The sequence below is a fragment of the Dreissena polymorpha genome, chromosome 9, assembly GCF_020536995.1.
Source record: "Dreissena polymorpha isolate Duluth1 chromosome 9, UMN_Dpol_1.0, whole genome shotgun sequence".
Lineage (NCBI taxonomy): Eukaryota > Metazoa > Mollusca > Bivalvia > Myida > Dreissenidae > Dreissena > Dreissena polymorpha.
Genome location: NC_068363.1, coordinates 9,864,495 through 9,891,831, shown reverse-complemented (window position 1 = coordinate 9,891,831; position 27,337 = coordinate 9,864,495). Strand labels below are relative to the sequence as shown.

Genomic DNA, 27,337 nt, shown 5'->3' with positions numbered 1-27,337 from the left:
AGGCCCATATGTTCAATTTTGTGACCCCTGGGGAACGGTCAAATTTGATCCAAGGGGCTTTATTTGAACAAACTTGGTAGAGGACTATTAGATGTCACTACATACCAAATTTGGTAGCCCTATGCCATTCGGTAATGGACAGAAAGATTTTTAAAGTTTGCACAAAATAGGCCTTATTTAAGCGTATGTTCATTTTTGTGACCCCCAGGGCAGGGTCAAATTTTAACAAACTAAGTAGAGAGCTATTAGAAGTCACTACATACTGAATTTGGTAGCCTACAGTTATGGACAGAAAGATTTTTGAAGTTTGCACAAAATAGGCTTTATATAAGCATATGTTTATTTTTGTGACTCCAGGGGCAGGGTCAAATTTGACCCCAGGGGCATAATTTGAACAAACAATCTAGAGAACTATTAAATGTCACTACATACCAAATGTGGTAGCACTAGGCCCAATGGTTCTGGACAGAAAGATTTTTAAAGTTTGCACAAAATAGGCTTTATATCAGCATATGTTCAATTTATTGACCGCAGGGACATAATTTGAACAAATTTGAAATAGGTTCACCCAGGGAACATTGGTGAGAAGTTTTATCAGAATTGGACTTGTAGTTTAGGAGATGTTTAAAAAAAGTTAACACACGCATGCACGACGGACACAGGACCACATCACAAGCCCGTCTGGCATAATTTGAAAAAACTTGGTAGAGAACTTTTTAAAGATTTTAATACATACCAAAAAAATTGGTAGAAATAGGCCCAATGGTTATGGTCAAAAAGATTTTTAAAGTTTGCACAAAATAGGCCCATATGTTCAATTTTGTGACCCCTGGGGAACGGTCAAATTTGATCCAAGGGGCTTTATTTGAACAAACTTGGTAGAGGACTATTAGATGTCACTACATACCAAATTTGGTAGCCCTATGCCATTCGGTAATGGACAGAAAGATTTTTAAAGTTTGCACAAAATAGGCCTTATTTAAGCGTATGTTCATTTTTGTGACCCCCAGGGCAGGGTCAAATTTTAACAAACTAAGTAGAGAGCTATTAGAAGTCACTACATACTGAATTTGGTAGCCTACAGTTATGGACAGAAAGATTTTTGAAGTTTGCACAAAATAGGCTTTATATAAGCATATGTTTATTTTTGTGACTCCAGGGGCAGGGTCAAATTTGACCCCAGGGGCATAATTTGAACAAACAATCTAGAGAACTATTAAATGTCACTACATACCAAATGTGGTAGCACTAGGCCCAATGGTTCTGGACAGAAAGATTTTTAAAGTTTGCACAAAATAGGCTTTATATCAGCATATGTTCAATTTATTGACCGCAGGGACATAATTTGAACAAATTTGAAATAGGTTCACCCAGGGAACATTGGTGAGAAGTTTTATCAGAATTGGACTTGTAGTTTAGGAGATGTTTAAAAAAAGTTAACACACGCATGCACGACGGACACAGGACCACATCACAAGCCCGTCTGGCCAGTGGAGCTAAAAACTCTAGTTTTATGTTGTACTAAACAAATGTACATACAATTTTCATTCAATGTGTGCATGTTCAATTTTGCACTTCTAACACAATTTAAGCATTATTATTGTGTTTAAGAAGATTGAACAAAAACAAAGTTTCAAACTATTACATACCGTTACATGTATTGTGGAATGTCCAATTTGAATTTGGGAATAATTGGTAGCTTTGATTTAGGTTTGGTACAAGTTTGTACAAATATTTTGTTTACAAGTGGGAAATAATCCCAACCGGTTTCACCATATTTATGACCAAAAAAGAAGAACAAAACACTTCAAAATTTCAATTTATTGGATTCATTTTTTTCCGATGTTTAATAGTTTAGAGTGAAGTTATTTCAATTTAATGCCTATGCCAGTCCTATTATTATTAACCAGAACGTACGTTATGTAGGGTACAAACTAAAATACTCAATAATAATACAAGCAATGATGGAATATTTCGTTTAGTTTGTTCAGCACATGTGAAGAATTGTCAAAAGGGTCATTGCATGTCTCATGTTTGAAGTCTTAATAGTCAGTAGACTGAAAAGCTTTCAACCCAGTTAGCATACAACTTAAAATTATTAAAGAGTACTCTAATTGGCACAGCAGGAGACAAGTTTAAGTTGTCTCACATTAAGTTTCCAGCAGTTTGTTTTTATCTTTATCAGGGTGCAGGATCACGTGACTTTGTGGGGTTCCCCATTTTAACTTATATTAATGTAAAGAAGATTGTAAGGCCAAAAAAAAGATTGTGTGTTTCAGGCAACCCGACCCTACCTACCAGAACCCCCCCCGACCCTAAAGTTTTTAAAGCCCAATTTTCCGTGAAATTTTAAGTCAATAGCGCTTTATTTTCATGGGAGGTAATCACGTATAAACGCATATGGCGTTTGGTAACATTGTCGAAAATGTCAGCAATTTTACATGTTTTTCAACCAAAATTGCAAACATTCTGTGAATGTTTCGTGTTTTTGATGTAACGACCTCGTTCAATAAGTTACAAAGGCATTTCCAATGCCACGAGGAGATATTTCAAAAGTGGACGTGACCGACGTTTAAGACAGGGCCAATTGAAAATGCTATGTTGCCGATCCGAATGTCCGTTAAATAATACAAGAGCAACAATTTATTTATTTTAAAGAATTAAAATCTGAAAATAAAAGAGAGCTTAAAATAAATATGAGCAGTAAACATTATCTCGTATTTTTTTTACATTCATAAAATGTTCCTGCGCATGCGCAGTTAAAAGAGAGTAAATATGTTGATAGATTATACACTCAAACGAATACACGTTCTGCAACTCAGATTGTCGTAATTGGGGTATAAACAGTTAGTCACCCCATAAAATTGACGCATAATAATGCATTTTCCTTGTGGCTAGTTTATTGACTTTTGTAGTAAAATTATGAGTTGTCACGTAATTTTGCGACCAATAAATTGTCGATGAAACTTTCGTAATACTGAGAATTGCTTTGCGCTTTTTAATCTTAGTCTGTTTAATTATGTTATCGATATCCAGCATGTGTTCTCTTGTTAAAGGTACTTCATAGATTCCTTACAATTCTAAATGTGATTTTTTGTAAAAATAACTTTAATACATGTACATTGATTAACTATCAGCAATGAGTTTTTTCTGAATGTTGGTGAGACGTCTGGCCTTCAATTTTAGGGGGTAAATATACACAAAAGAAGAAAACGGGGATTTTCTTAATATTAAACTTAAAATTTCGGGGAATTTGCACTATTTTAAAGAAATTTATTGTGGAGAAGAGGCCTTTCCCATGGGAAAAAGGGCCTATATAATGTCCCTGCTAAAGATGGAAAAACATCAGTGACAACTTTTGTTTAAACAGCAATTTGCATACTAGTATACAATAAACAAATTTTAAATTTCGAAAATGATTTGTTTTTAACCATTTATTTTTATATAAAATACTATAAATGTGTGATTTTTTGGAGTGTTTTAGTGTTTGATATCTACAAATTTCATAAAGGTGAGCATTTGAGTATTTTGATCCGACACAATTTTTGTGAATTCAATCTCCCTTGGCAGTCCAAAAAATATTATTGCAACCATCGAAGAGGAAGAGTTACAGTAAACTATGATAAGTATTAAATTAATGAAATATTGAGGTATTATAAATATATAAAATAACATGTATGCGGGCATGTATGGCTTTCCATTTATATGCACATGTATATTTTAAAGTAAAATTTTAATATTTGTGACTACTTCAGAATTGTTTTTTATCAAATGGTATTAAATGTATAACATACATTTAAAAAAATTCGAATGACAAAATGATTTTATTTTCAACAATTATTTACAATTTACCAATTTACACCTAAGAATGAAACAAATGTTTAATACAATAAATGTTATTACTTGAAATTATTTTCAAATAAAGTAATATAAGTATCATAGGTTGTCATGGATGCAAAGAAGTAGGCAGTAGGAACACCATTGCAATCCCTAGATTCTTGGGGTAAAAAAAATATAAAAAAATCAATCCCTACCCTACCTAGCTTTTTTGAGACCGTTGCCCTGAACACAGAATCTTTTTTTTTTGGCCTAAGTAGTGCTTAATTTCAAATAACTTTTTAACACAATTTTTCTTAAGAATTTCAACTAGTGCAAAAAGATAGATTTTTATGCTGGTTACAGAAATGTTAAACCAATCAGAATTAATTTATTGAATAAGCCTGTGTTCTGGTTCAAAATTGAACATGGTTATGTTTCACGCAATGTCACAGATTTCAGACGTATTCAAGAATTTATTCTTATACCTTAAGATATAGGCACAAACTGCAAAAAAACTGTTTTTTTATGCATTAAAGATTTTTGCAAATGTATTTCTATAACTTGAGATATTTGCAAAAATAAAGTTCTTAACAGTGTGTTTACATCTGTCAAGCCGTGTGTAAATCCCTGAACACCCCCGTTGAATCTGCACCCTGTTTATGCAATACCATGAAAATACTTTGAGCCAATAAGGCCTTATTAACATACAACAAAACCCCCATATGCTATTGGAACCAAGTTTTTTAACAATTTATGTAAAGAGCAAGCAACAACATAAAACGTTTTTAAGAATGCTGCTCAAACATCGTAGGGGAAAAATTAGCACTTAACACATACTGTTGCTGTATGTAATAAAGCGTATTGTTCAAAGAAATTAATTACATTTACCATAATAGCACTGATCTTAACCCATTTTCACAACTAGCACTAGCCTTTAACTGGCATACTGTGATCACGTAAGTCACAATCAAGGTCAATTACATATATAAATAATGGACAAAAAGCACGTCATGTCACGCTTACTAAATACTGATTCAGGTGACATAACAATACAAAATAATTCTACATAACAGGTCAAATCCAGACATCAATATCGAGTACCGAATTCATAATTATCCCATAATGTACAAAATAAGTCCTCTAGAGTTCTTCCAAGTCTCTTCAAGATAAATGTACATTGATTTGTCATTCTTTGACATTGTTTTGAAATAAATTCCTATGTCTTCTAATGTTCGAGATCCAGGCATAATACATTGACCAGAAGAGTCACCTCAAGGCATGATGTGATGACCCAGCTCTTACAGCACTATGACTCCGCCTTCACCGTCTGTCGACTATTTGGCTGAAACATACATCTAAACTTATTTAATCGCATCTCACAAGGCAAAGTATGACATCATATATTTTAGCAACAGGGCAAATACAGATAATTATTGATATATAAAGCTGGGGACATGAATAGTATTTTGTTCTTTGAAAAACATGCATGCCCCTCATATGGGCTCTCAGTTGTAGTGGCAGCCATTGTGTGAATATGTTTTTTGTCACTGTGACCTTGACCTTGTAACCTGAAAATCAATAGGGTTAATCTGCCAATCATGATCAATGTACCTATGAAGTTTCATGATCCTAGGCGCAATTATTCTTGAGTTATCATATTATTATCCGGACACCATCTGGTGGACCAACCGACATGTGCAAAACAATATACCCACTCTTCTTCATAGGGGGGCATAAAAAGTAGATTGTTTGAATTAATTGCTATATAAAAGCCCAAAACAAGTTATGATACTGTGTTTGCATTATAAAAGTGACCATAACAAGATATGACACCGAGTTTTAATGTTATACCACAGAATAGTACAAACATACTTCTTTTTTTCAATAAAAGTTGTTTCACTTAATTTTGATGGTCAAAATTGTTTTCTAAAGGTTAACACAGTAATTGACCTATAACAAGAGATGTGTATGTCAGGAACACAATGCCCCCTCAGGGATTTTTCAGCACTGCCTGCTCCTCCGGAAAACAGAGGCGTTCCCAAAGCAAACGGACCCGATCCCAAACCGAAATTAATTCCCAATGTCAAAAATAAAATATAAAAAATATTCCTTTTTTTTTTATATAAAGAAGTGTCTTTTGACTTATAATTGTTAGATAAGTAATTTTCCAACTCGTCAAGCTGATATGTATCATATCATAAAGCACTAGTGTGATTGAGCGAGGAGTCAGCACCATGAACCTGCTGTGCTCCCCATTACGCAGCACATTCACACAAACCAAACGTACTCATCTGATGCTTACCTGCAATGAAAGTCTAGACCTGAATGACAACTCATTGGAGGAGCTGTGTGATGCTTTCAAAAACAGAAAGCAGAGAAAAATTATGCTGTAACTTGTGTGACTAACCAGTGTTTGTTTTGGTCAAAAATATCTATAAGTTTTTGACTGTACAGTTCTTATCTCAGAGTGTAACTGTAACTGAAAAACAAAATCGCAGTACTTGAATAAACGTTGAACATGCCCAATATTGCATGTGTTAATATAAAGAATACAAAATAACAAATGATAACAAATTTATGTGTGCGCCACCTACTTATTTAAGCATGATGAATTCACAATGTATTCCCAAAATGAGCTGTTTCATCGAAGCAAAAATTCCAAAAATTCCCAATTTTGTCGATAAAAAATTCCCAATTTGGTCAGACTCCTTTTCCCAAAATGGACAGAAAAACCCCTGGCCCCTATTGCGCCACTTTGAAATAAAATTTCAATATATCATTTGGCAGGTTTAGAAATTATCTCCCTTTTAAAGCTTATTACTTCCCTTGGATTGTATTTTAATACTTTTGACCTTGAAGGTGGACCTTGACCTTTCACCACTCAAAATGTGCAGCTTCGTGAGATAAACATGCATGCCAATTATGAAGTTGCTATCTTCAATATTGCAAAAGTTATGGCCAATGTTAAAGTTTGCGGATGGACTAGGGACGGACAGACAGTTCAAATGCTATATGCCACCCTACCGGGGGCATAAAAGGGTGGAGTCTGACACTGTTGCAACTGCCTCCCGTTTCCATTCCCAATACAAAAATTTCACTTCCAACAATTGAGAACTAGATCTATATCAGTGATTTTTTTTGCTCAAATTTACAGCCGATTTTCGGCTGCTTCCCAATCGCAAAAATACACGTTTTTTCCCAAAAATCTGACCAAAATTTCCCCCCAAAAAAAGCCCAACTTCCAAAAAAAAAAAAAATATATTTTTTTTTTGTTTTTTGAAAGAAGTCTCATATAACTTAATTATGATTTCTTAAATCTAGGTCTCAACTTTATTTTGTAAACATCTCACAAAATATATAACTTGAATTAGTCATTTTTGTCCATAAATCATTCCCAAATTTGCCACTTTTATTGATTAAAAAAAATCCCAATTTGACCAGACTCCTTTTCTAGAAAACTCCCTGAACATGCACTTAAAAACAATATCACTTCTGTTACTTATAATCCTATTTATAATGCTTAATTTTTCCCAATTTCATGGTTAATCGCGCTATTTTTCCCAATTTCACGGTTTATTGCGCTAATTTTCCCAATTCAAATGGCACAGGCTGTAACAAATTAAAGCAAAAAAAATCACTGTATATTTACAGTAGTGATCAGAAGAATTCAATCCAACCCCAATGTTGCTAGCTGGACTAACTTTGTTTGTACTGGCTGGCTGGTCCTGGGCGCTGGTTGGCCGTCTGTCTTTGTTGTCATAGTGATACTCATAGTCCACCCAGCCCTGGTTACGTCTGTTGTTGCCCTGATAACCACCACTGCCCCCGCGACCATCGCCACCACCGTAATTACCACGACCTGGAACACCAGATTGTGAAGGAACATTGAACTGTGAGCTACCACAATGATCATTGTAATTACAAGGCCAAGAACAAATGAATGTGATATTGAAAGATTTAATGGTAATTAACAGAATTGGGCCCACATGGATAGGGAGTCTAATGAGCAGGGCAGGGATGCTTGGAAGTTAATATGTTTCCCTTTTTGTCGCTGTTCTTAAGAATTTAGAGCCTAGAAAGTTTTCGAAATGCCATCATATAAGGACAGTCAAGAAAACCAGAGTAAACAAATAATTCATGATATATCTATAAACAATTATTTGACTTAACCATTTGAGAATTTACTGAGATAAGACACAATATCAAACAGTTTGTTTTGATGGTCATATGGTTACAGACACTACAATGGCTACACATTTAACTTATTATTGTTCGTGCTATCAAAGAGCATATGAAATCATTTTTAAAGCTAAAGTGATAAGTTTTAACCATGTCTGAAGTAACTTCTGTTTTTTACTTTGATCCAAATGGTTGCAGTTAATCATTTCCTTTGCTTATGAATGGATCAATGAAGACATGCGCACTGTATGCTTTACACTACATGTATATAAATTTAAATTCTTATACTTTAATTAGTAGCAGAAACTTCGAAAAAAAAAGAAAACAAATTTTGTTTCCGCTCTTTTTTCAGGAAGCAAAGATAAATCAAGCAAAAAAGAAAAGATAAAATAAGACTGGGTTTGGCTGCATGAAGGTTAAGCATAGGGAGAACAAACGAAAATATGAGAAGCTAAAATACAACTATGATGCCTTCGTAGCTGCTAGGCTAGAGCAAAAGAATGGTATCAAAGGACATTTTAGTGTTTGCTTTGGAACAGAAATCAGATTGAAATACATTTATTTTAAAAGTTAAGCAAATATGGCCTGAAAGAGATGACTGTTTACAGGAATCAATAGATGTCATCTTGTTTATAGCGCACAAGAGCCAGAGATATTATTGAAAGCGGATTCAAATTCAGGGCAAACATTACTTAAAGCTTAAACTTCTCTGTGATTATCTTGATAGCAATGAGTAACAAAGGATTATAAATACATCACTGATTTGTTGCTTGCAAAATTACATTTTTTTGACACTGAAATGTTTGGAAAGTTTTCCGCACATTATTTGGTAATGCTTATTGCTGCATAATGAAATTCTCGATTATATTAATTTGAAAATCTATACAGGTGTGCCAATTCATATGAGATGCCAAACTAATAATGTCAGATTACTCTTCTCTGACTTGTATGTGCCCAGCACTGAGAACTGTCAAGCTACACCTCTCCTGGTCAGCTATTGTTACCCCATATAATTAGTCTTCTTTGACTTGTATGTGCCCAGCACTGAGGACTGACAAGCTACACGTCTCCTGGACAGCTATTGTTACCCCATATAATTAGTCTTCTTTGACTTGTATGTGCGCAGCACTGAGAATTGTCAAGCTACACGTCTCCTGGACAGCTATTGTTACCCCATATAATTAGTCTTCTTTGACTTGTATGTGCCCAGCACTGAGAACTGTCAAGCTACATGTCTCCTGGACAGCTATTGTTACCCCATATAATTAGTCTTCTTTGACTTGTATGTGCCCAGCACTGAGAACTGTCAAGCTACAGGTCTCCTGGACAGCTATTGTTACCCCATATAATTAGTCTTCTTTGACTTGTATGTGCCCAGCACTGAGAACTGTCAAGCTACATGTCTCCTGGACAGCTATTGTTACCCCATATAATTAGTCTTCTTTGACTTGTATGTGCCCAGCACTGAGAACTGTCAAGCTACATGTCTCCTGGACAGCTATTGTTACCCCATATAATTAGTCTTCTTTGACTTGTATGTGCCCAGCACTGAGAACTGTCAAGCTACACGTCTCCTGGACAGCTATTGTTACCCCATATAATTAGTCTTCTTTGACTTGTATGTGCCCAGCATTGAGAACTGTCAAGCTACACGTCTCCTGGACAGCTATTGTTACCCCATATAATTAGTCTTCTTTGACTTGTATGTGCCCAGCATTGAGAACTGTCAAGCTACACGTCTCCTGGACAGCTATTGTTACCCCATATAATTAGTCTTCTTTGACTTGTATGTGCCCAGCATAGAGAACTGTCAAGCTACACGTCTCCTGGACAGCTATTGTTACCCCATATAATTAGTCTTCTTTGACTTGTATGTGCCCAGCACTGAGAATTGTCAAGCTACACGTCTCCTGGACAGCTATTGTTACCCCATATAATTAGTCTTCTTTGACTTGTATGTGCCCAGCACTGAGAATTGTCAAGCTACACGTCTCCTGGACAGCTATTGTTACCCCATATAATAAGTCTTCTTTGACTTGTATGTGCCCAGCACTGAGAATTGTCAAGCTACACGTCTCCTGGCAGCCAGCACTGAGAATTGTCAAGCTACACGTCTCCTGGACAGCTATTGTTACCCCATATAATTAGTCTTATTAGACTTGTATGTGCCCAGCACTGAGAATTGTCAAGCTACACGTCTCCTGGATAGCTTTGACTTGTATGTGCCCAGCACTGAGAATTGTCAAGCTACATGTCTCCTGGATAGCTTTGACTTGTATGTGCCCAGCATTGAGAATTGTCAAGCTACACGTCTCCTGGATAGCTTTGACTTGTATGTGGCCAGCACTGAGAATTGTCAAGCTACATGTCTCCTGGACAGCTTTGACTTGTATGTGCTAAGCACTGACAATTGTCAAGCTACACGTCTCCTGGACAGCTTTGACTTGTATGTGCCCAGCACTGAGAATTGTCAAGCTACACGTCTCAAGTCACTGTTTTTATGTAAACTTGCTTTTATAATGCATTTTTTCATGCTTCATGCCATTTTGCAACTATTTTTGGAATCATATATTTTGGTAGTGTCTGTAACCAAACTTATGAGCATGCAATTCTCTGTTTTATGAAAACTTGTGCTTTTTCAAACCAATTGTTTCGATTTATTTTGTTTGAATATACTTCCTGGTTTCAGACAAATGCCTAATTAGCTATCTTGTGGGTCTATTATAAAAGTTATAGAAAAGTTTCTTGCTTGGTTCTCTTTTGGTCTGATACCGGATTCATTAATGCTTTGATTTTTTTGTTAAGATAGTAATCACTCTTGCAGGGCTTACTCTGCCATTCGCCAAATTAGCCAATGGCTACAAATTGACTTATTTGGCTAAAGAAAATTATATTTGGCTACAACTTTTCCTTCATTAAAATCTAAAAATAGCCAAAAATAGAAGAATTTTGCCATAGCAAGGCGAATTTGGCTAAAGAAATTTTTGAGCCAGGGGAAGCCCTGACTCTTGGTTTTTTGCTTTATTTCAACAGTTTATAACCTGTAGTTGATGTTAAAGTGAAAATAATTGAAGTTTTGAAGTTCTGCTATGTTTTTCTTGCATGTTATATGACTAGTGTAGTGTCTGTAACTTGTATTATACCAGAGGATGAAAATCTTAGATAAAAAGATAATGCATACATGATCAAATAAAATTCAACTTGATTTGAGTAGGGGATACCCTGAGCTTTACAAATAACACCAAGGAAATTCTGTATCTACAATTTCATTTTTTTGAGTAAGTGAGACTACTTTCAGCACCAATACCGTGTTTTAGCCGTCTGGACAAAAATTTACTCTAAAGTTATATAAAAGAGGAGATAATTCAAAAACTAAGGTAGATAGAGTTATGGTTCTTGGTCACTGCACTTCTCCTAGTTGCCATCTGTTTATATTATAATTTTAAAGTAAATCCATTGAATAGATTTGGAGTTATGCTCCGGACAAAGTTTCAGTAGGACGGACAGGACCAATTACTATATCCCCTGCGAAAAAAATTTCGGCAAGGAAAAAAAAGAAGGTTTTACTATAGCCATAAGGAAAAATGCCCCGCCCCCCCCCCCTGGCAGCCATGTTTTTCAACCAACCGGCATCATTTTCCAACTTGTCCAAGATATTATTGTGATGAATCTTCTGAAAAAGTTTCATGAAGATTGGACAATTCACCATGAGAATGTTGCTCAGGTGAGCTAAAAAAAAAGAAAACCCATATAGATTTCAACAGCTTGCTGAGAGTAAACCACGAAACTTATGTATCTGCAGTGAATTACTTTACAGGATTCAGACACTCAGAAATCTCTTAATTTATACAATAGTTTTCCCAGGTGTAGAGTGCTCACCCCTGTACCCACCACCACCTCCTCCTCGACCACGCCCCCGGTAGCCGTTATAGCCTCGGTTGCCACGGAAACCACCTCGCCCTCGGTAACCCCGCCGCGGGTCGCTGGTGCCAAACGTTTCAACATTGAGTTTTCTCTCTTCCTTCCAGCTTGGTCGAGATTGTTTCCTGAAGGTAACATAGGTAGGGAATATATTAAACAAAACAAAGGCTGACGTGGGACGATAGGTTGACTTTTTTTAAATGCTTGTTGAGAGTTTCTGGCAGGTTTTCTGTTTGTCTATCAGGAGCCATTTCTTATTGAAGCTTGTAAGTCACTGAATTTTATTTTTTGTAAAATATTGCACGAGCAGTCTAGCCTACCCGACCAATGTGCATACCTTCCTTGTAAGTAAGCCCCACCCAACCAACATTCATTTTTTTTCATAAGTAAGCCCCACCCAACCTACATGCAGTATTTTTTCAAAAGAAATTCATTAATTTTATTATCAGAGTTCATACTATAGTCAAACATAATTTTTTTTTTCAAAATCAAAGGCAATATTTTGTATTAATTGATGGGTACCAGTATGTAAGTTTTTGCTTATTCATAAAATTTATGAAATGTCAAACAAGAGGGCCTGAAATGCCCAAATCGCTAACCTGAGATACAAATAAACTGAACTGCTCTGTGCAGCCCAAGATATCATTAGAAAAAATATTCTGACCAAGTGTCATGAAGACTGAACAACATATGTAACTTTTAGTGTAAACAAGTTTTTACAATAGTCATATAAGGAACAAGAGGCCCATGAGGGACTGAATTGCTCTATTGGCTGGAATCAATAGGGCTCAAGCCCTTGATAGTATGAACAATCTGAGTAAGTTTTAAATAAACAGACCCAAAATGGGAAATTGATCGCATAAACAAGAAGAAACATAAAATATAAACTTCAAATGGCTCCTTTTCAACAATAAGTTGGACAAATTTTCTTCACTCACAATGGGGTTCTGGCCCTTGATGATATAAAACATCTGTTGAAGTTTTAAAAGGATAGAACTTTATAAGTAAACAAACAAGAAATGGGTTTGTCGGAAACACTATGTCCCCTTCTGGGCCGCTTTGAATTTATTTTTTGACCTTTGACCTTGAAGGATGACTTAACCTTTCACCACTCAAAATGAGCAGCTCCATAAGATACAAATGCATGCCAAATATGAAGTTGCTATCTTCAATATTGCAAATGTTACGTCTAAATGTCAAAGATTTTCATTTTTTTACTCAAATTCAAGGGGAGATAATTCTATAAGTCCGATATTGCTCATTTTCAATAGTGTTTGACTCATTATTCAAATAAAGACACTGTGCAAGTTGGGAAATGACTGGATGAAAACCGTGGACTTTTTTGCCTTATGTCACAATTTTCTCAAATTCAAGGGGAGATAATTCTGTACTTTTTACTCTTATGTAACCCATTTTCAATAGGGTTCGAGTCCTCATTAATATAAAGATACTGTTCAAGTTTGAAAAGAATCAGATGAAAACTGTGGACTTCATCGCGTAAACAAGAAAAAGTCTAACGCACGCACAGACGACAGAAACCACGCACAGAGGACAGAAACCACGCAATGACATAAGCTCTTTTAGTCTTTAGACCTTCAACAGTAGAGCTAAAAATGCCTGCCCCAAGGTCACGGCTCTCACTAGGATTTTAAAACAGGAGTCTATGGACTCCTTCCTTGGAAAAAGTAGCAGTCCAAAAGGAACAAGATGTGTTTGTGAAACACTATGTCCGCGTATATGACGTTTGACCTTGGAGGATGACCATGACCCTTCACCACTCAAAAGTGCAGCTCCATGAGATACACATGCATGTCAAATATAAAATTGCTAGCTTCAATATTGCAGAAGTGACATTACATGAGCAATTTTGACCCATATATTTGACCTTGAAGGATGACCTTGACCTTTCACCACTCAAAATGTGCAGCTCCATGAAAAACACATGCATGCCAAATATTAAGTTGCTATCTTCAATATTGCAAAAGTACTCATCAAATGAGCAATTTTGGCCACATATATTTGACCTCTGACCTTGAAGGATGACCTTGACCTTTCACCACTCAAAATGTGCAGCTCCATGAGCATACCAAATATCAAGTTGCTATCTTGAGTATTGAAATATTGCAAAAGTGTACATTAAATGAGCGATTTTGACCCATATATTTGACCTTTGACCTTAAAGGATGACCTTGACCTTTCACCACTCAAGATGTGCACCTCCATGAGATACATATGCACGCCAAATATCAAGTTGCTATCTTCAATATTGCAAAAGTTATTTCAAACGTTATAGTTGGCGCAAACCAACAGACCAACCAACCAACAGACCAACAGACAGGGCAAAAACAATATGTACCCCACTACTATAGTGGGGGACATAAAAAGTAGGAGTCCAAAAGGAAAAAGTACAAGTCCAGTTGTATTTTGCACACATCTTCAAATTTTCAGCAAAATATACATAATTTTCTTATTGGTTTTATTATTAAAAACCCACATTACACTAGTCCTTCCTTGAATGTCTAGTTTTAATCAGTGGTCATGATACAATCAACATAACACATTTTTTTAACCGCAGGGATCCTATTTTCCCGCAACATCAATCGGTATGGATATAAATGGGGAAAAAGTATCCGAAAATTTATATCATACAAATTACGTTAAAATATATACCATTGATTTTGCCATTCATGAAGGTGGTATAATACATGTACACATGTACAAGTAAAATTCCCTTAAGCATTTTTTAACTGAACATACGAGTTTTCTCAACTGGTTTTATCATTTGTTTTTTCAGTGTTGTTTTGTGTGCTGTTTTATCAGACTTTTTTCTCTTTGCAGGGACCTACGTATAGGTCCCTGATCATTGTCAATATTATTAATTGGTGTAGTCTATACCGATGTTTTAAATCATTGTCAACTCGATAATAGCTTACAAACATGCACTGACCCAAACAAATGTCTGTGCGTAGGTTGGCTACTGACAACAGCAAAACCAAATAATTAAGAAATAATTTGTGTACTTTATAGTCTGTTGTCAAATAACCCACTGCCGATAGTTTAGACGCGTATGGATTAAATCACGAGTGTGAAGCACGAATGATTTGAAACCACGCATCTAATTTTCCGGTCGTGGGTTATTCAACAACAAACTGTTAAGTACACAAATTATTTAGATTCTAACACGGTTTTTACTTAAGAATTGTACACTGTATATTATTTTTCTTGTGTACTATTTTATGTGAAGTTCTGCCCATAAAAATAACTTTCGGCTGTTCTGTCGATCAGATCCGCGACTTTCATTCATAATACCAGATTATTACTCTGGTGGAAAATGTATCAGCATGTTTTGTTTAGTTACAGCGCGTGCTTTCAGTGCATATTGCGTCTAACTTGGATCATGAACCATTTGCTCCGCCCATTCTAACATTTTATTCAACAAAGTTATCTCAGGTGTAAGCGAGCTTGATATTGATTGGCCCAGCTAGCATGTGCGCTTCCATAACAAAAAAGGTCACGCGTGGTCACTTTCTATGACGCATACCGGGTTGCGCTTTTTGTTTAAATGCTTAGGCTGACAATGAAACCAAATTGAAAACAAGGGACAAAATTGTCACAAAACCAGGTTTTCATTGTGAAAAAAAATCTGATAAAGGGAGACAACTCAAACTGAACTTTTGAAATGAACTAACAAAATTAACCCCCTTTGTAAGTTTGTTTTAAAATAAATCTATTTTTAGTCGTGGCGACCTTGACATTGGAGATATTGACGTGATTCTTTCGTGCGACACACCGTCCCATGATGGTGAACAAATGTGCCAAATGATTTTAAAATCTCATAATGAATGACATAGTTATAGCCCAGACAAGCTCATTTATGGCTATTTTTTACCTTTGAACTCAAAGTGTGACCTTGACCTTGTAGATATTGACGTAATTTTTTCGCGCGACACACCGTTTAATGATGGTTAACAAATGTGCCAAATGATTTTAAAATCTCACAATGAACGACAAAGTTATGGCCCGGACAAGCTTGTTCCGCCCGCCCGCCCGCCCGCATTAGCCAATCTAATAACCAGTTTTTTTCCTTCGGAAAACCTGGTTTACCAGTCCAGATTTGAATGGCGGACAATTTCGGTCCGCTCGGACTCGTTACATTTCAGTGCCTCGATCGGACGCAATTTTCAATATTTTGATACATTTTTATTGCAAAAAAACGTGCGTACTAGGGACTCTCGATTGGTTTAGAACATGCGTAATTTTTCAAATTTATGCTTACAAATACGCAAAATTAAGCGTTTCCGAGAGCCCTGGCGGCCATGTTTTTAAACCAGCAGGAACCCTTTAACAACTTGTTCAAGATACCAATGGGGAATAATCTACCCGGGTCTATGATGCACACATATTGAAATAGATGCATAGGTATAAGCGTGTCCACTGAGACGCATTCAGATTGCTGAAACGAATCCGTAAACGCATATGCAAATCACGACAAGTACGAACCATTTTGGGTACGAGTCAAAAGTGTAGCGATGAACGAAGAGTTTAACCCAATGAGGCTACAAGAATGCAACGTCTTTTGGTTGGCTATAGTTGAGCCACAGCTGTATGCAAACCAATTAGAATTGACCTTTTAAATAGAGTGTGTTATGATATTTTCTGGAGTCTCCGGATGCTTTTTTTGAACTTTTTGTGCAGAAATAATGCCGCCAAAAAAGGTGCTAAAGCTGGACCCTAAACAAACCACTCTTAACTTTAATACCGTCAATGGCTGGTCAACCGATGTAAACAATAATAATATCAGTGAACCCGATTCTAACTCTAAAAGAAAAGCACGTACTTTCCAACGCAGTTGGTTGGATACGTTTTCCTGGCTTCGTTATGTCTAAGACAAAGACTATATGTTCTGTGATGTCTGTGAGCAGCATGGGGCAAAGAACGGTATGTGTAAAGTCAGAAAACCACACCCTCTAGACACAGTAACAGGTTACATTCATGTAACACATTAAACATACATTGTTATAGCTCATGTGAAGGCAAACATTTGTATATGGTAACTGTTTTTGAGATTTTTAAATAAAATTTTAATGCAAAATTTAGTCATTGAGCTACTGTCATTTTCTTCATTACTTGGTATCTTTCAAAATTTGGGACTCATTCATTTTCAAGGTGGACTCATTAATTTTGGCCTGGGACTCATTGGTCTAAAATCTGCGAGTTCAGGGACCCATAGGTAGTAAATTTTAGATTATTCCCTGATCTTCTGACCGTTTTTCATGAAGATCAGACAATAAATGCGGCCTATATAGAGTGTTAACAAGATTTTTTACTATAGCCATATAAAGCCATTTATGGAAAAATGCCCCTCCCCCATCAATTGACATAAATGTATCTTGTTCAACATGCTCATTGGCTCTGTCAGTGTACTGTTGGAATCTAAGACACATTATATTGCTTAATGTACCCTTTGGCTCTATCAGTGGCCTCACAACTGATGTTATCAAAGAAGGACTTTGCTTTATCGTAGTAGAACTCATCATCCTCGTCACCATCGCCATTTTCTACTGGCTTCTCACCGTTCTCTTTGCTGCTATCACCTGCAGATACATGTCATCCAATTCAGATATAGTACAAATATACAGTAAGTCACTATAACATAACGATGTTAGATGAACAGCTCACAATGAAAATGAAAACACTATTTGTTATATCATAAATATAATCTTGTGTTTGAACATTTATAATGGTAAATATATACGTATTACAATTTTATTTAATGCTTTCCGGTGGTTTATAGAGAACTTTCAGTGAAATAAAAGTGATATTTCACTGATTTAAACAAGAAAAAAATAACGATGACAAATATCAATATTTTTCATTGTTTTACTGTGCAATGACATTATTTTTTGACGAAATGACGTTATAAATCCAGCTAAATTATACAGTTTAAACTCTTTTACAATGAAAAACAAGGGCTGTTTGTAAAACATGCATGCCCCCCATATGGGCTCTCCATTGTAGTGACGGCCATTGTGTGAATATGTTTTTTTGTCACTGTGACCTTGACCTTTGACCTAGTGACCTGCAAATCAACAGGGGTCATCTGCAGGTCATGATCAATGTAACAATGAAGTTTCATGATCCTAGCCGTAAGCGTTCTTGAGTTATCATCCGGAAACCATTTTACTATTTCGGGCCACCGTGACCTTGACCTTTAGCCTAGTGACCTGAAAATCAATAGGGGTCATCTGCGAGGCATGAACAATCTACCGATAAAGTTTCATGATCCTAGGAATAAGCGTTCCTTAGTTATCGTCCGGAAACCCTTTTACTATTTTGGGTCACCGTGACCTTTGACCTAGTGACCTGAAAATCAATAGGGGTCATCTGTGAGTCATGATCCACGTACATATGAAGTTTCATGATCCTAGGCATAAGCGTTCTCGAGTTATCATCCGGAAACCATTTACTATTTCGGGTCACCTTGACCTTTGACCTGAAAATCAATAGGGGTCATCTGCCAGCCATTATCAATATACCTACGAAGTTTCATGATCCTAGGCATAAGCGTTCTTGAGATATCATCCGGAAACCATTTTACTATTTCGGGTCACTGTGACCTTGACCTTTGACCTGAAAATCAATAGGGGTCAACTGCGAGTCATGATCAATCTACTTATCAAGTTTCATGATCCTAGGCTTAAGTGTTCTTGAGTTATCATCCGGAAACCATTTTACTATTTCGGGTCACCTTGACCTTTGACCTAGTGACCTGAAAATCAATAGGGGTCATTTACGAGACATGATCAATGTACCTATGAAGTTTCATGATCCTAGCCCCAAGCGTTCTTGAGTTACTATCCGGAAACCACCTGGTGGACGGACCGACCGACATGTGCAAAGCAATATACCCTTCGAAGGGGGGGGGGGGGGGGGGGGGGGGGCATAAAAAACGGTGAAAGTAGCATAAAATAAAAAGAAAATTTGTTGGATTCCATGGAATATCAATTTTATTTCACGAGTGATCATAAAAAATACATATTTTCACTCGTGGCTGCGCCACTCTTTAAAATATTATTTTATATGATCACTCGTGAAATAAAATCGATATTCCATCGAATCCAACAAATATCCTCTATATATTTCTTATTTTGTTATTCAATATTTTTATTTACATTTGGAGACAATATAGAAAATTGTAAACGTGTCTCATGGTTTAACAACCATGAAAAGCTTGATTACACCTAAGCAGGATTTTTTTTTCATTACATAGACTTCTAAACACAACAAAAACACCTTTGCTGAAATTGATCTATTTTTCAATTTTGGCATCCATCATCAATTGATGTTAAATAAAGGTTTTTGATATATAAGAGGTTCAGCACATTTTGGGACTGATGTTTGTCCGACCTTCTAAATGTCACAAACTGTATATTTTTCCAAAATGACAGCCGGATATTTAAGATTGAAGATTTAATAAATATTTTATGCATTTTTTAATAATATTCATTTCATTCACATCCCTATGATGCTCTTTAAGTAACACGAGGGCAATGGTGGCTCTGTGTATCGCTCCACTTTTTTTTATGCGAAAAAAGCATGCAATGCGCATGGGTTGAAATGTACTCAAGCATGTGACTTTCTCTTAGACTTTCTATCCCACGTCCCACTGGGCGCTTAAAGTTGGAAGGGTGAGCATTTTTTATATATGGAAAACTTGAAACTTGCTTATTTGATGAAACGCCTATTTATATAATTATATTCAATGGCGTTGTACAAAACATATATATGTACATAAAATTGATAAAAAATAAGAGGTATTGATAATATTATGCAGCATTAATTAAAGGATTAAATATGTGTGATATAAATAATAATGCTGTAAGAAACTTAAGAAATAAAACAATACCGGCTACACTATTAAAACACAGTAAAAGTAAAATATTATGTAATAAATTGATATAACTAGGGTTAAGACAATAATTATAATGATATTATGAGCAAATATTTGGCAACATAAAGACACTGTTTTTCATTAACTAAAAGGATACCTAAAAGAATATTTCTGCACCCTGGCTGTCGGATCCCACAGCTTTTAGTCACCTGTCAGCCTTAAGGACACTTCTTTTGGGTTTTAACCTTGTTTGAACTATCGTGACTACAAGTCACAAATAGACTGTCCAAGTGTGACTACAAGACACAACTTGAAGGTTAAAATTACAGTGTGACTATAAGACACAACTAGAGGGCCTAAGCGTGACTACAAGACAGCTGGTCGATGCAACTCAATCATTGAGCAAAGAAGCCCTAATGATTTTTGGTTACCAGTCACTTGTACAATAAATATCCTTTTTGAGCAAAGAAGCCTTCACAATTCTTTAATCAGTGCTCCAGCTAGGCCTAAATCGAAGGGCGCCGCGCCCTGCCCTCCCGAACCTCCGCCCTGCCCCCCCCCCCACCGAACCTCCGCCCTGCCCCCCTCCCCCTCAAAAAAAAAAATTTTTTTTTTTTTTTTTTTTTTTTTCATTTGATAATTCATAAATTTCTTATTACATTGTAATTAGTTTAATCCTCATTGTAGACATTATATTTGAATGGTTTAATAATAATGGGAATAATACAATTATTTATAACATATAAATTAACATGCAATAGAAAGCATTCCAGAAACACCAGCTCGCTCGAACGTGCCCTTTTCACAAAATACTGCGCGTCGAAAGAGCCCTTTTCACAAAATACTGCGCGTCGAAAGTGCCCTTTTGACAAAAAAGCCCCCCTGCCCTTTTCAAATCCTAGCTGGAGCACTGTTTAATTGCTTGGTCCTCCGAGTCCTAGTGACAAATAAGCCCGTACAATTGAGTCTCGATTTTTATTAAATCACAGGTATTCAAATTAAAATAGGTTGTAAAAGTCTCTGAAGAGAAATGTTTTCAAATTCCCTTTGAAAATTTCTATTCAGGCGGAAGTCCGGTTGCTTGATGGAAGGTCATTCCACATTTTCGGACCAACAACTCTGAAACTCCTGTCCAAGAATGTTTTTCTCTTTGTGCGTTTCACATCATAACATCAGTTATACAAGACGGTAGATCGTAGGTTACGTGCTGGTACTTTTTCTTTTAAAAGTTCTGTAAGGTATTTTGGCGCGTGACCAACAGAACAATTATACATGAAGGCCAGTAATTTGAATGTTATCCTTGTCTTTACTGCAGGGTTGGCACCAATTGACCGCCCCCGGTTTTTACCGGTTAAAACTGCCCCGGTCAATACTCCCAAAGTGGTCATTACTGGTCGATTGAACTTTACCCCCAATTTTGATAAATATTCCATGCTTAATTAAACAATATTGATAATATAAATTAAACAGACATGTTGCCAATAATGTCTTAAGCTATTAATACCCACTATTTTATACCTGTTCATGCAATTTGTAGGCCAATCTCTCAAAATTTTGCAAACGAGTGAAGTTGGTTAATTGGATTTTTCTGGTCAATTGATTTTTTTTCTTCAATTCTAACGAATTATGAATGCTCAGAAAATTCTGTGCTTGATTCAACAAGAACCTGTCAATTACTGTGTATTAGTTGTTCCTCATGCCCCACTGTCTCCACAGTCTTTCAGTCTTCTCACCTATACAGCTTAGGGCACCCAAAACTGATAATAGGGCCTTACATGGCACCTTTGACACAACCCTTACTTGTCATGTATTCTTGCCTGGATTTCTTTAACAAAATAGTGAACAAATATTTTATTTTCCATTGATATAAAAAAAACAACATAATAAGAAATAATTATTAAAAGAAAGAAATAATTGAAAAGAAGAGTCTAGAGTAGACCCACAATTGGGAAACATTATTTGTTGCCAAAATCAAGAACTTTGATTGCTTATTCATTTGAAGACTAATTGAACTTTAAAATATGAAAACCCTCTTAATATAGAAAGGAGAAAAGTTAGATGTAACTATTAAACTAATAACATTAATAGCAAGTTATTTCATTTTTTTTGAGTGAAATGAAATAGCCTAAGGGCAGATTTGCTTCATTGTCACTACCAGAGACATACCAGTGCATGCATTTTATTACCAATTAAGGCTTAGGGGCCAGATCATTTATGACCCTAGAAACCACAAGAGTTCTGTTTGTCCATCAGCCTATCAAATAGATATATCAATAGATCAGTGAAATACTATGGTAACTACAATAGTAACAAGAGCACCGCCTTGCGGGTGCAGACCGCTCATCTATTTTCTTTTTAAAGGTGAAGGGACTCTCATTTTCAATCACAAAGGAGGGAGGAGTGGAGTGAAGAGGGGTGTATAGTGTGGGGTTGTGGACATTTATTACATTATCTTCCAAAAAAGCGAAAAAAAAAAAAAAAAAAAAAAAAAAAAAATCGGGGGGGGGGGGTATAGTGTGAGGGTGTGGTGATAATTTGTGAGATGATCTTAAAAAAAAAAAAAAAAAAAAAAAAAATCAAAAAAAAAATTTGGGGGGGGGGGGGGTGGGGGGGTGGGGGGGGGGGGGGTATAGTGTGAGGGTGTGGTGGTCATTTGTGAGATGATCTTATAAAAAAAAAAAAAAAAAAAAAAAAAAAAAAATTAGGGGGGGGGGGGGAGGGGGGGGAGGGGGGGGGAGGGCACGGGGATGGTTTGGGTGAAGTCTATTGTGGTATGTCAGGTTAGAGTAGTTTCATCAAAGTATCAATCAAATCTAATCATAAATAAAGAAGTTATGGCAATTTTAGCAAAATTTAATAATTTGACCTTGAGAGTTAAGGTCATTCAAAGGTCAAAGTAAAATTCAAGTTGCCAGGTACAGTAACCTCATGATAGCATGTAAGTATTTGAAGTTTGAAAGCAATAGCCTTGATACTTCGAGTGGATCGAAACACAAAATTTAACCATATATTAAAAGTTACTAAGTCAAAAAAGGGCCATAATTCCGTAACAATGACAACCAGAGTTATGCAACTTGTCCTTTTACTGTACCCTTATGATAGTTTGTGAGTGTTCCAAGTATGAAAGCAATATCTATGATACTTTAGGGGTAAAGTGACCAAAACATAAATCTTAACCAAATTTTCAATTTTCTAAGTATAAAGGGCCCATAATTCCGTCCAAATGCCAGTCAGAGTTACATAACTTTGCCTGCACCGTCCCCTTATGATAGTTCATAAATCTTGCAAGTATGAAAGCAATAGCTTTGATACTGTAGGAATAAAGTGGACCTAAACACAAAACTTAATCAAATTTTCAATTTTCTAAGTATAAAAAGGGCACATAATTCTGTCAAAATGCCAGTCAGAGTTACATTACTTTGCCTGCACAGTCCCCTTATGATAGTTAGTAAGTGTTGCAAGTATGAAAGCAATAGCTTTGATGCTTAAGGAATAAAATGGACCTAAACACAAAACTTAACCAAAATTGTCAATTTTCTAAGTATAAAAAGGGCACATAATTCTGTCAAAATGCATGCCAGAGTTATCTAACTTTGCCTGCCCAGTCCCCTCATGATAGTAAGTAAGTGTACCAAGTTTGAATGCAATAGCATTGATACTTACTGAGAAAAGTGGAACTAAACGCAAAACTTAACCAAAATTTTCAATTTTTTAAGTATAAAAAGGGCACATAATTCTGTCAAAATGCACGCCAGAGTTATCTAACTTTGCCTGCCCAGTCCCCTCATGATAGTAAGTAAGTGTACCAAGTTTGAATGCAATAGCATTGATACTTTCTGAGAAAAGTGGACCTAAACGCAAAACTTAACCGGACGCCGACGCCAACGCCGACGCCGACGCCAAGGTGATGACAATAGCTCATAATTTTTTTTCAAAAAATAGATGAGCTAATAATACTAAAGTAACAGATGTGATACACTGAGATAAAGATATTGCCTTAGTTCTTTTGTATTTGAGACTGTTTCCATAAATAATAAAGAAGTATTTTTTACAGCTTCAAAGATTTTTTTTACAATAGATAATAGTTTATCAATTACAGAATGATTGATTTAATATAGAATAGCTTAAATTCTTCCTTTGTCATGTTTAAATGCTACAATTTTCAATCCACCAGTATTGACCAATAATGACCAGTATTGACCGGTTTTAACCAGGTATTGACCGCCGGCCCGGTCAATTCTCAATTGACCGGTCAAAATGCCAACCCTGCTTTACTGGTAGCCAATGAAGTTCATATAAAGCATCTTTTGAACTGTCATATTTCTGTTGGCCGAGTACCAATTTGGCACACATGTTTTGGATACATTGCATTTTGTTTATTTCACATTGAGCTGTTCCATACAAGATCAGATTACAATAATCCAGATGGGATATTACCAAAGACAGAACAAGTATTTCTGTTGCTTCTTTTGTAAAGTATTTCCTTATGTTTTTGATTTTAAGGTAGTTGTACATATGGAAAACGTTACTACGATGTTAACTAAACAGACTTAAAAGTCCGGGCATTGTCGCACATGTCCTTTGCTTATAACGTAGGTACATTTATCTCTCCAAAAGATATTGTCGTTCTTTCTATTTCACATATTTTTAGATGCTGAAGATCAAATCTACCCATGTTCTACAAGATTAATGAAAGTTCCTTCATTCAATCATAAATCTTTTTTCTAAAATTCCAAAAAGTGTTTGTAGGTTTCAAAGTTTTTGTTACTTATGTAGTTCATGACATATGCAAAATACTTAATGACGTAGATCACCTGAACTTTACTTCATTCTTCAGGCATTAGTGAGTGTAGCAGGATTGTTAACGTGGAAAAGAAATTGTTTATTGTACAAAGAAGATATTTGCCTGAGGAAACATAAAGTTACGAGTTTTTCAGGTTCACGAGGTGCCGAAAGGCAGTAGGAATGATAACTTTGTAGAGGAAATTTGTAGAGGTTGTTTGTTAAACAAAGTAAATGTTTATGAGACAAAAAAATGAATTATAATTCATCAAGATGTTGCGACACATTGCAACACTACTTGCATATGGCGTGAGGTTGAAAGAGATATCATGACAATTAGCTTGACCTAACTTTCCTTTATTTTTTCTATCTGACATTGGTTACCTGTCATGTTTGTTTTTGAAAAATACTAGGATTGCCATATATTAAAATAAGGTACCTGACCTATTTTCTGATAGGTTGCTAGTAATAGACTTAGCGGCAGTCATGTCATAAACAAGGGGATTGTTCACGGCATTGGTAGAATATTTTTTTAATAGATACATCTTTTTTAAGTTGGATTCTCCTTACTTTTTTGCTACTGAATATTAAAATCACTTAATTACAATGTAACACTTTGTTGTTAAGTTTATCTTGAACAAATATTTTTTGCAATCTGTTCATAAATCATAAAATGATGTCATTCAAATTTTTTGTTGATAAATAGGGCCTATAATAAAACAAGAATTTTGAGAATGTTAACAGAATAATACTAACCATTTGGTGAAAACAAACAAAACAAAACATTTTTTTTAAAATAAAATGTTATATACAGTCGAAACTGACCTAACGGCCACCTGAATTTACCGGTCACCTGCAGACAACGGTCAGTCTGGAATCCCCCCCGACGAAAAACACTCTAGATTACACTTGAATTTAACGGCCACCTGACCATAACGGCCAACGGCCACTATCTTCCACTCCGAAATTCATGTTTGACCTGAAATCAACGGTCACGCGTCAGTCGTCTCGAGTAGCGAAAATTAAAAACACAGCACATTATTTGTCCGTCTATTTTGCGTTTAAAGCGTCTGAAAGCGGTAATTGTCTATGATATTATAAAAACGGCCTGCTGCAAGTAAACGTTTCTTTTCTGGGGATAATTGTGGGGGTATCTTCAAAAGAAAATATGTCAGAGTTTATGACTTGTTCAAAGTAATTATCGCTAAATTAAATGAACGCTATTTCTTTGAATTAGAACGGTACAATTACACCGTACTATCGGTTTATGACACCGAAACCGCTGTTTAGACTTTTACGGACGTGACGTCAACGGAACGTGACAAGCTTTATTTACTGAATGAATGAGATGCATGAGTAAACAATTACACCAGCGTTGATTAAGTCATTGCTTTAATTTAACAATATGAAATTAAATCAATCTAAAAGCTATTATTCTCTATTATTCAATGTACATGCGTAAGTTAATGCTGTTATTATGCTTTGTTAATGCAATGAGCATTTGTTATACACTGTATGCAAACGACTGGGTGGGGCAACGACGTAGTAATACTACCAACTGACCAACCTTCTTAAAATTGTGATCCGAATTCAACGGTCACCTGTGGACAACGGTCACTTTGATAATTTTCCTTGACTGACCGCTGAATTCAGGTTTGACTGTACAAACAAGGTTAATGGATTAAATATAAACAAACACACCTGAGTGTTCTTCTGGTGTTAATAATGTATTCAACAGTTTAAATTAATATATATAATTTGTTTACCTTTCAAAATCTTGCATTTCACATCTTTAGTTCAATGCTATTTCAATTAACTCAACAGCGTGACAAACATAATAAAGCAGAATATGCATATGAATCTGATTATACACAGATCCACTATCATATAAATCAAATCATGTTTGTCTAATTCCTTGTTCGAAAGATCCTCTTCTAAATTGTTTTACTTCGCCAGTAGACTGAACTCCTAATTTGCAAACAGAAACACTGTTTTCCGTAACACAAATTCATTGCACATTTCTAAACAAAATATGTGTTTCTTGTATCAAAAACGTAGTCTTTTTCGTTGACAAACACATTTCATTATTCCTATCAAACTATATGATGTCAGTCGTTAATTCGATTGATATTTGTTATTTCAATCATCTTAATTTTTGCTTCACAACGGCGCCATTTGCATACGAAATACCCAACTAGTGTCCGACAAATCCATTGCCCGGAGCCCGGGGGCTACCAAAATTTTTCATCGGGCTACTGAAATTTTCCAGCTGACGCCCGCCGGGCTACTATAAATCTATAAGAGCGGTAGCCCGGTTTATTGACAGACATACGTAGAATAAACACGCTGACCATGTGTTTGTACACTGTGTATTGCTTATAATCCGATAACAAAGTGCAATCAATTATCTTATCAGTCACCGATCACTTGCAGTAATGTCTTAAACAGTTACAGTGTATTTTAATCATCCAATCAGAATGAACATTTGTCGTCTGCTAATAATATAATGAGAGCCGGTCGGATATTTGGTGCACATGATGCAACATCATTTCGCAGTTTGGAATTCTTGGTTAACCGCAACAATGAGTTATAGCGACAACGTTTTTGATGTCGTTAAATATCCAAGGATGCCAAACATTAAATAAATCAAAACAATAGCGGATTCTTCAAAACGGTACGAAACCGAAAATGAATATTAATGACAACTTTGTGAACGCGGTTAACACCTGCTAATTAGTTTGCATT

At 35.8% G+C, this 27,337-nt stretch overlaps 1 protein-coding gene across 4 annotated transcripts in view; it reads right to left on the bottom strand.

Moving 5' to 3' along the window:
- Positions 1 to 1,806: 1,806 nt before the first annotated feature.
- Positions 1,807 to 27,337, bottom strand: part of LOC127846565 (protein LSM14 homolog A-like) — a 46,161-nt gene continuing 20,630 nt past the window's right edge. For 2 of the 4 annotated variants that reach the window (XM_052377952.1, XM_052377955.1), the window contains 5 exons: positions 17,381 to 17,513; positions 11,878 to 12,044; positions 7,521 to 7,678; positions 6,122 to 6,174; positions 1,807 to 5,161 (listed from right to left, as the gene is read on the bottom strand). In XM_052377952.1, the coding sequence (XP_052233912.1) occupies positions 5,140 to 5,161; positions 6,122 to 6,174; positions 7,521 to 7,678; positions 11,878 to 12,044; positions 17,381 to 17,513 (533 nt within the window). In that variant the 3' untranslated portion in view covers positions 1,807 to 5,139. The remainder of the gene's footprint in view (positions 5,162 to 6,121; positions 6,175 to 7,520; positions 7,679 to 11,877; positions 12,045 to 17,380; positions 17,514 to 27,337) is intronic. The other 2 variants (XM_052377953.1, XM_052377954.1) reach the window with 2 other exon arrangements.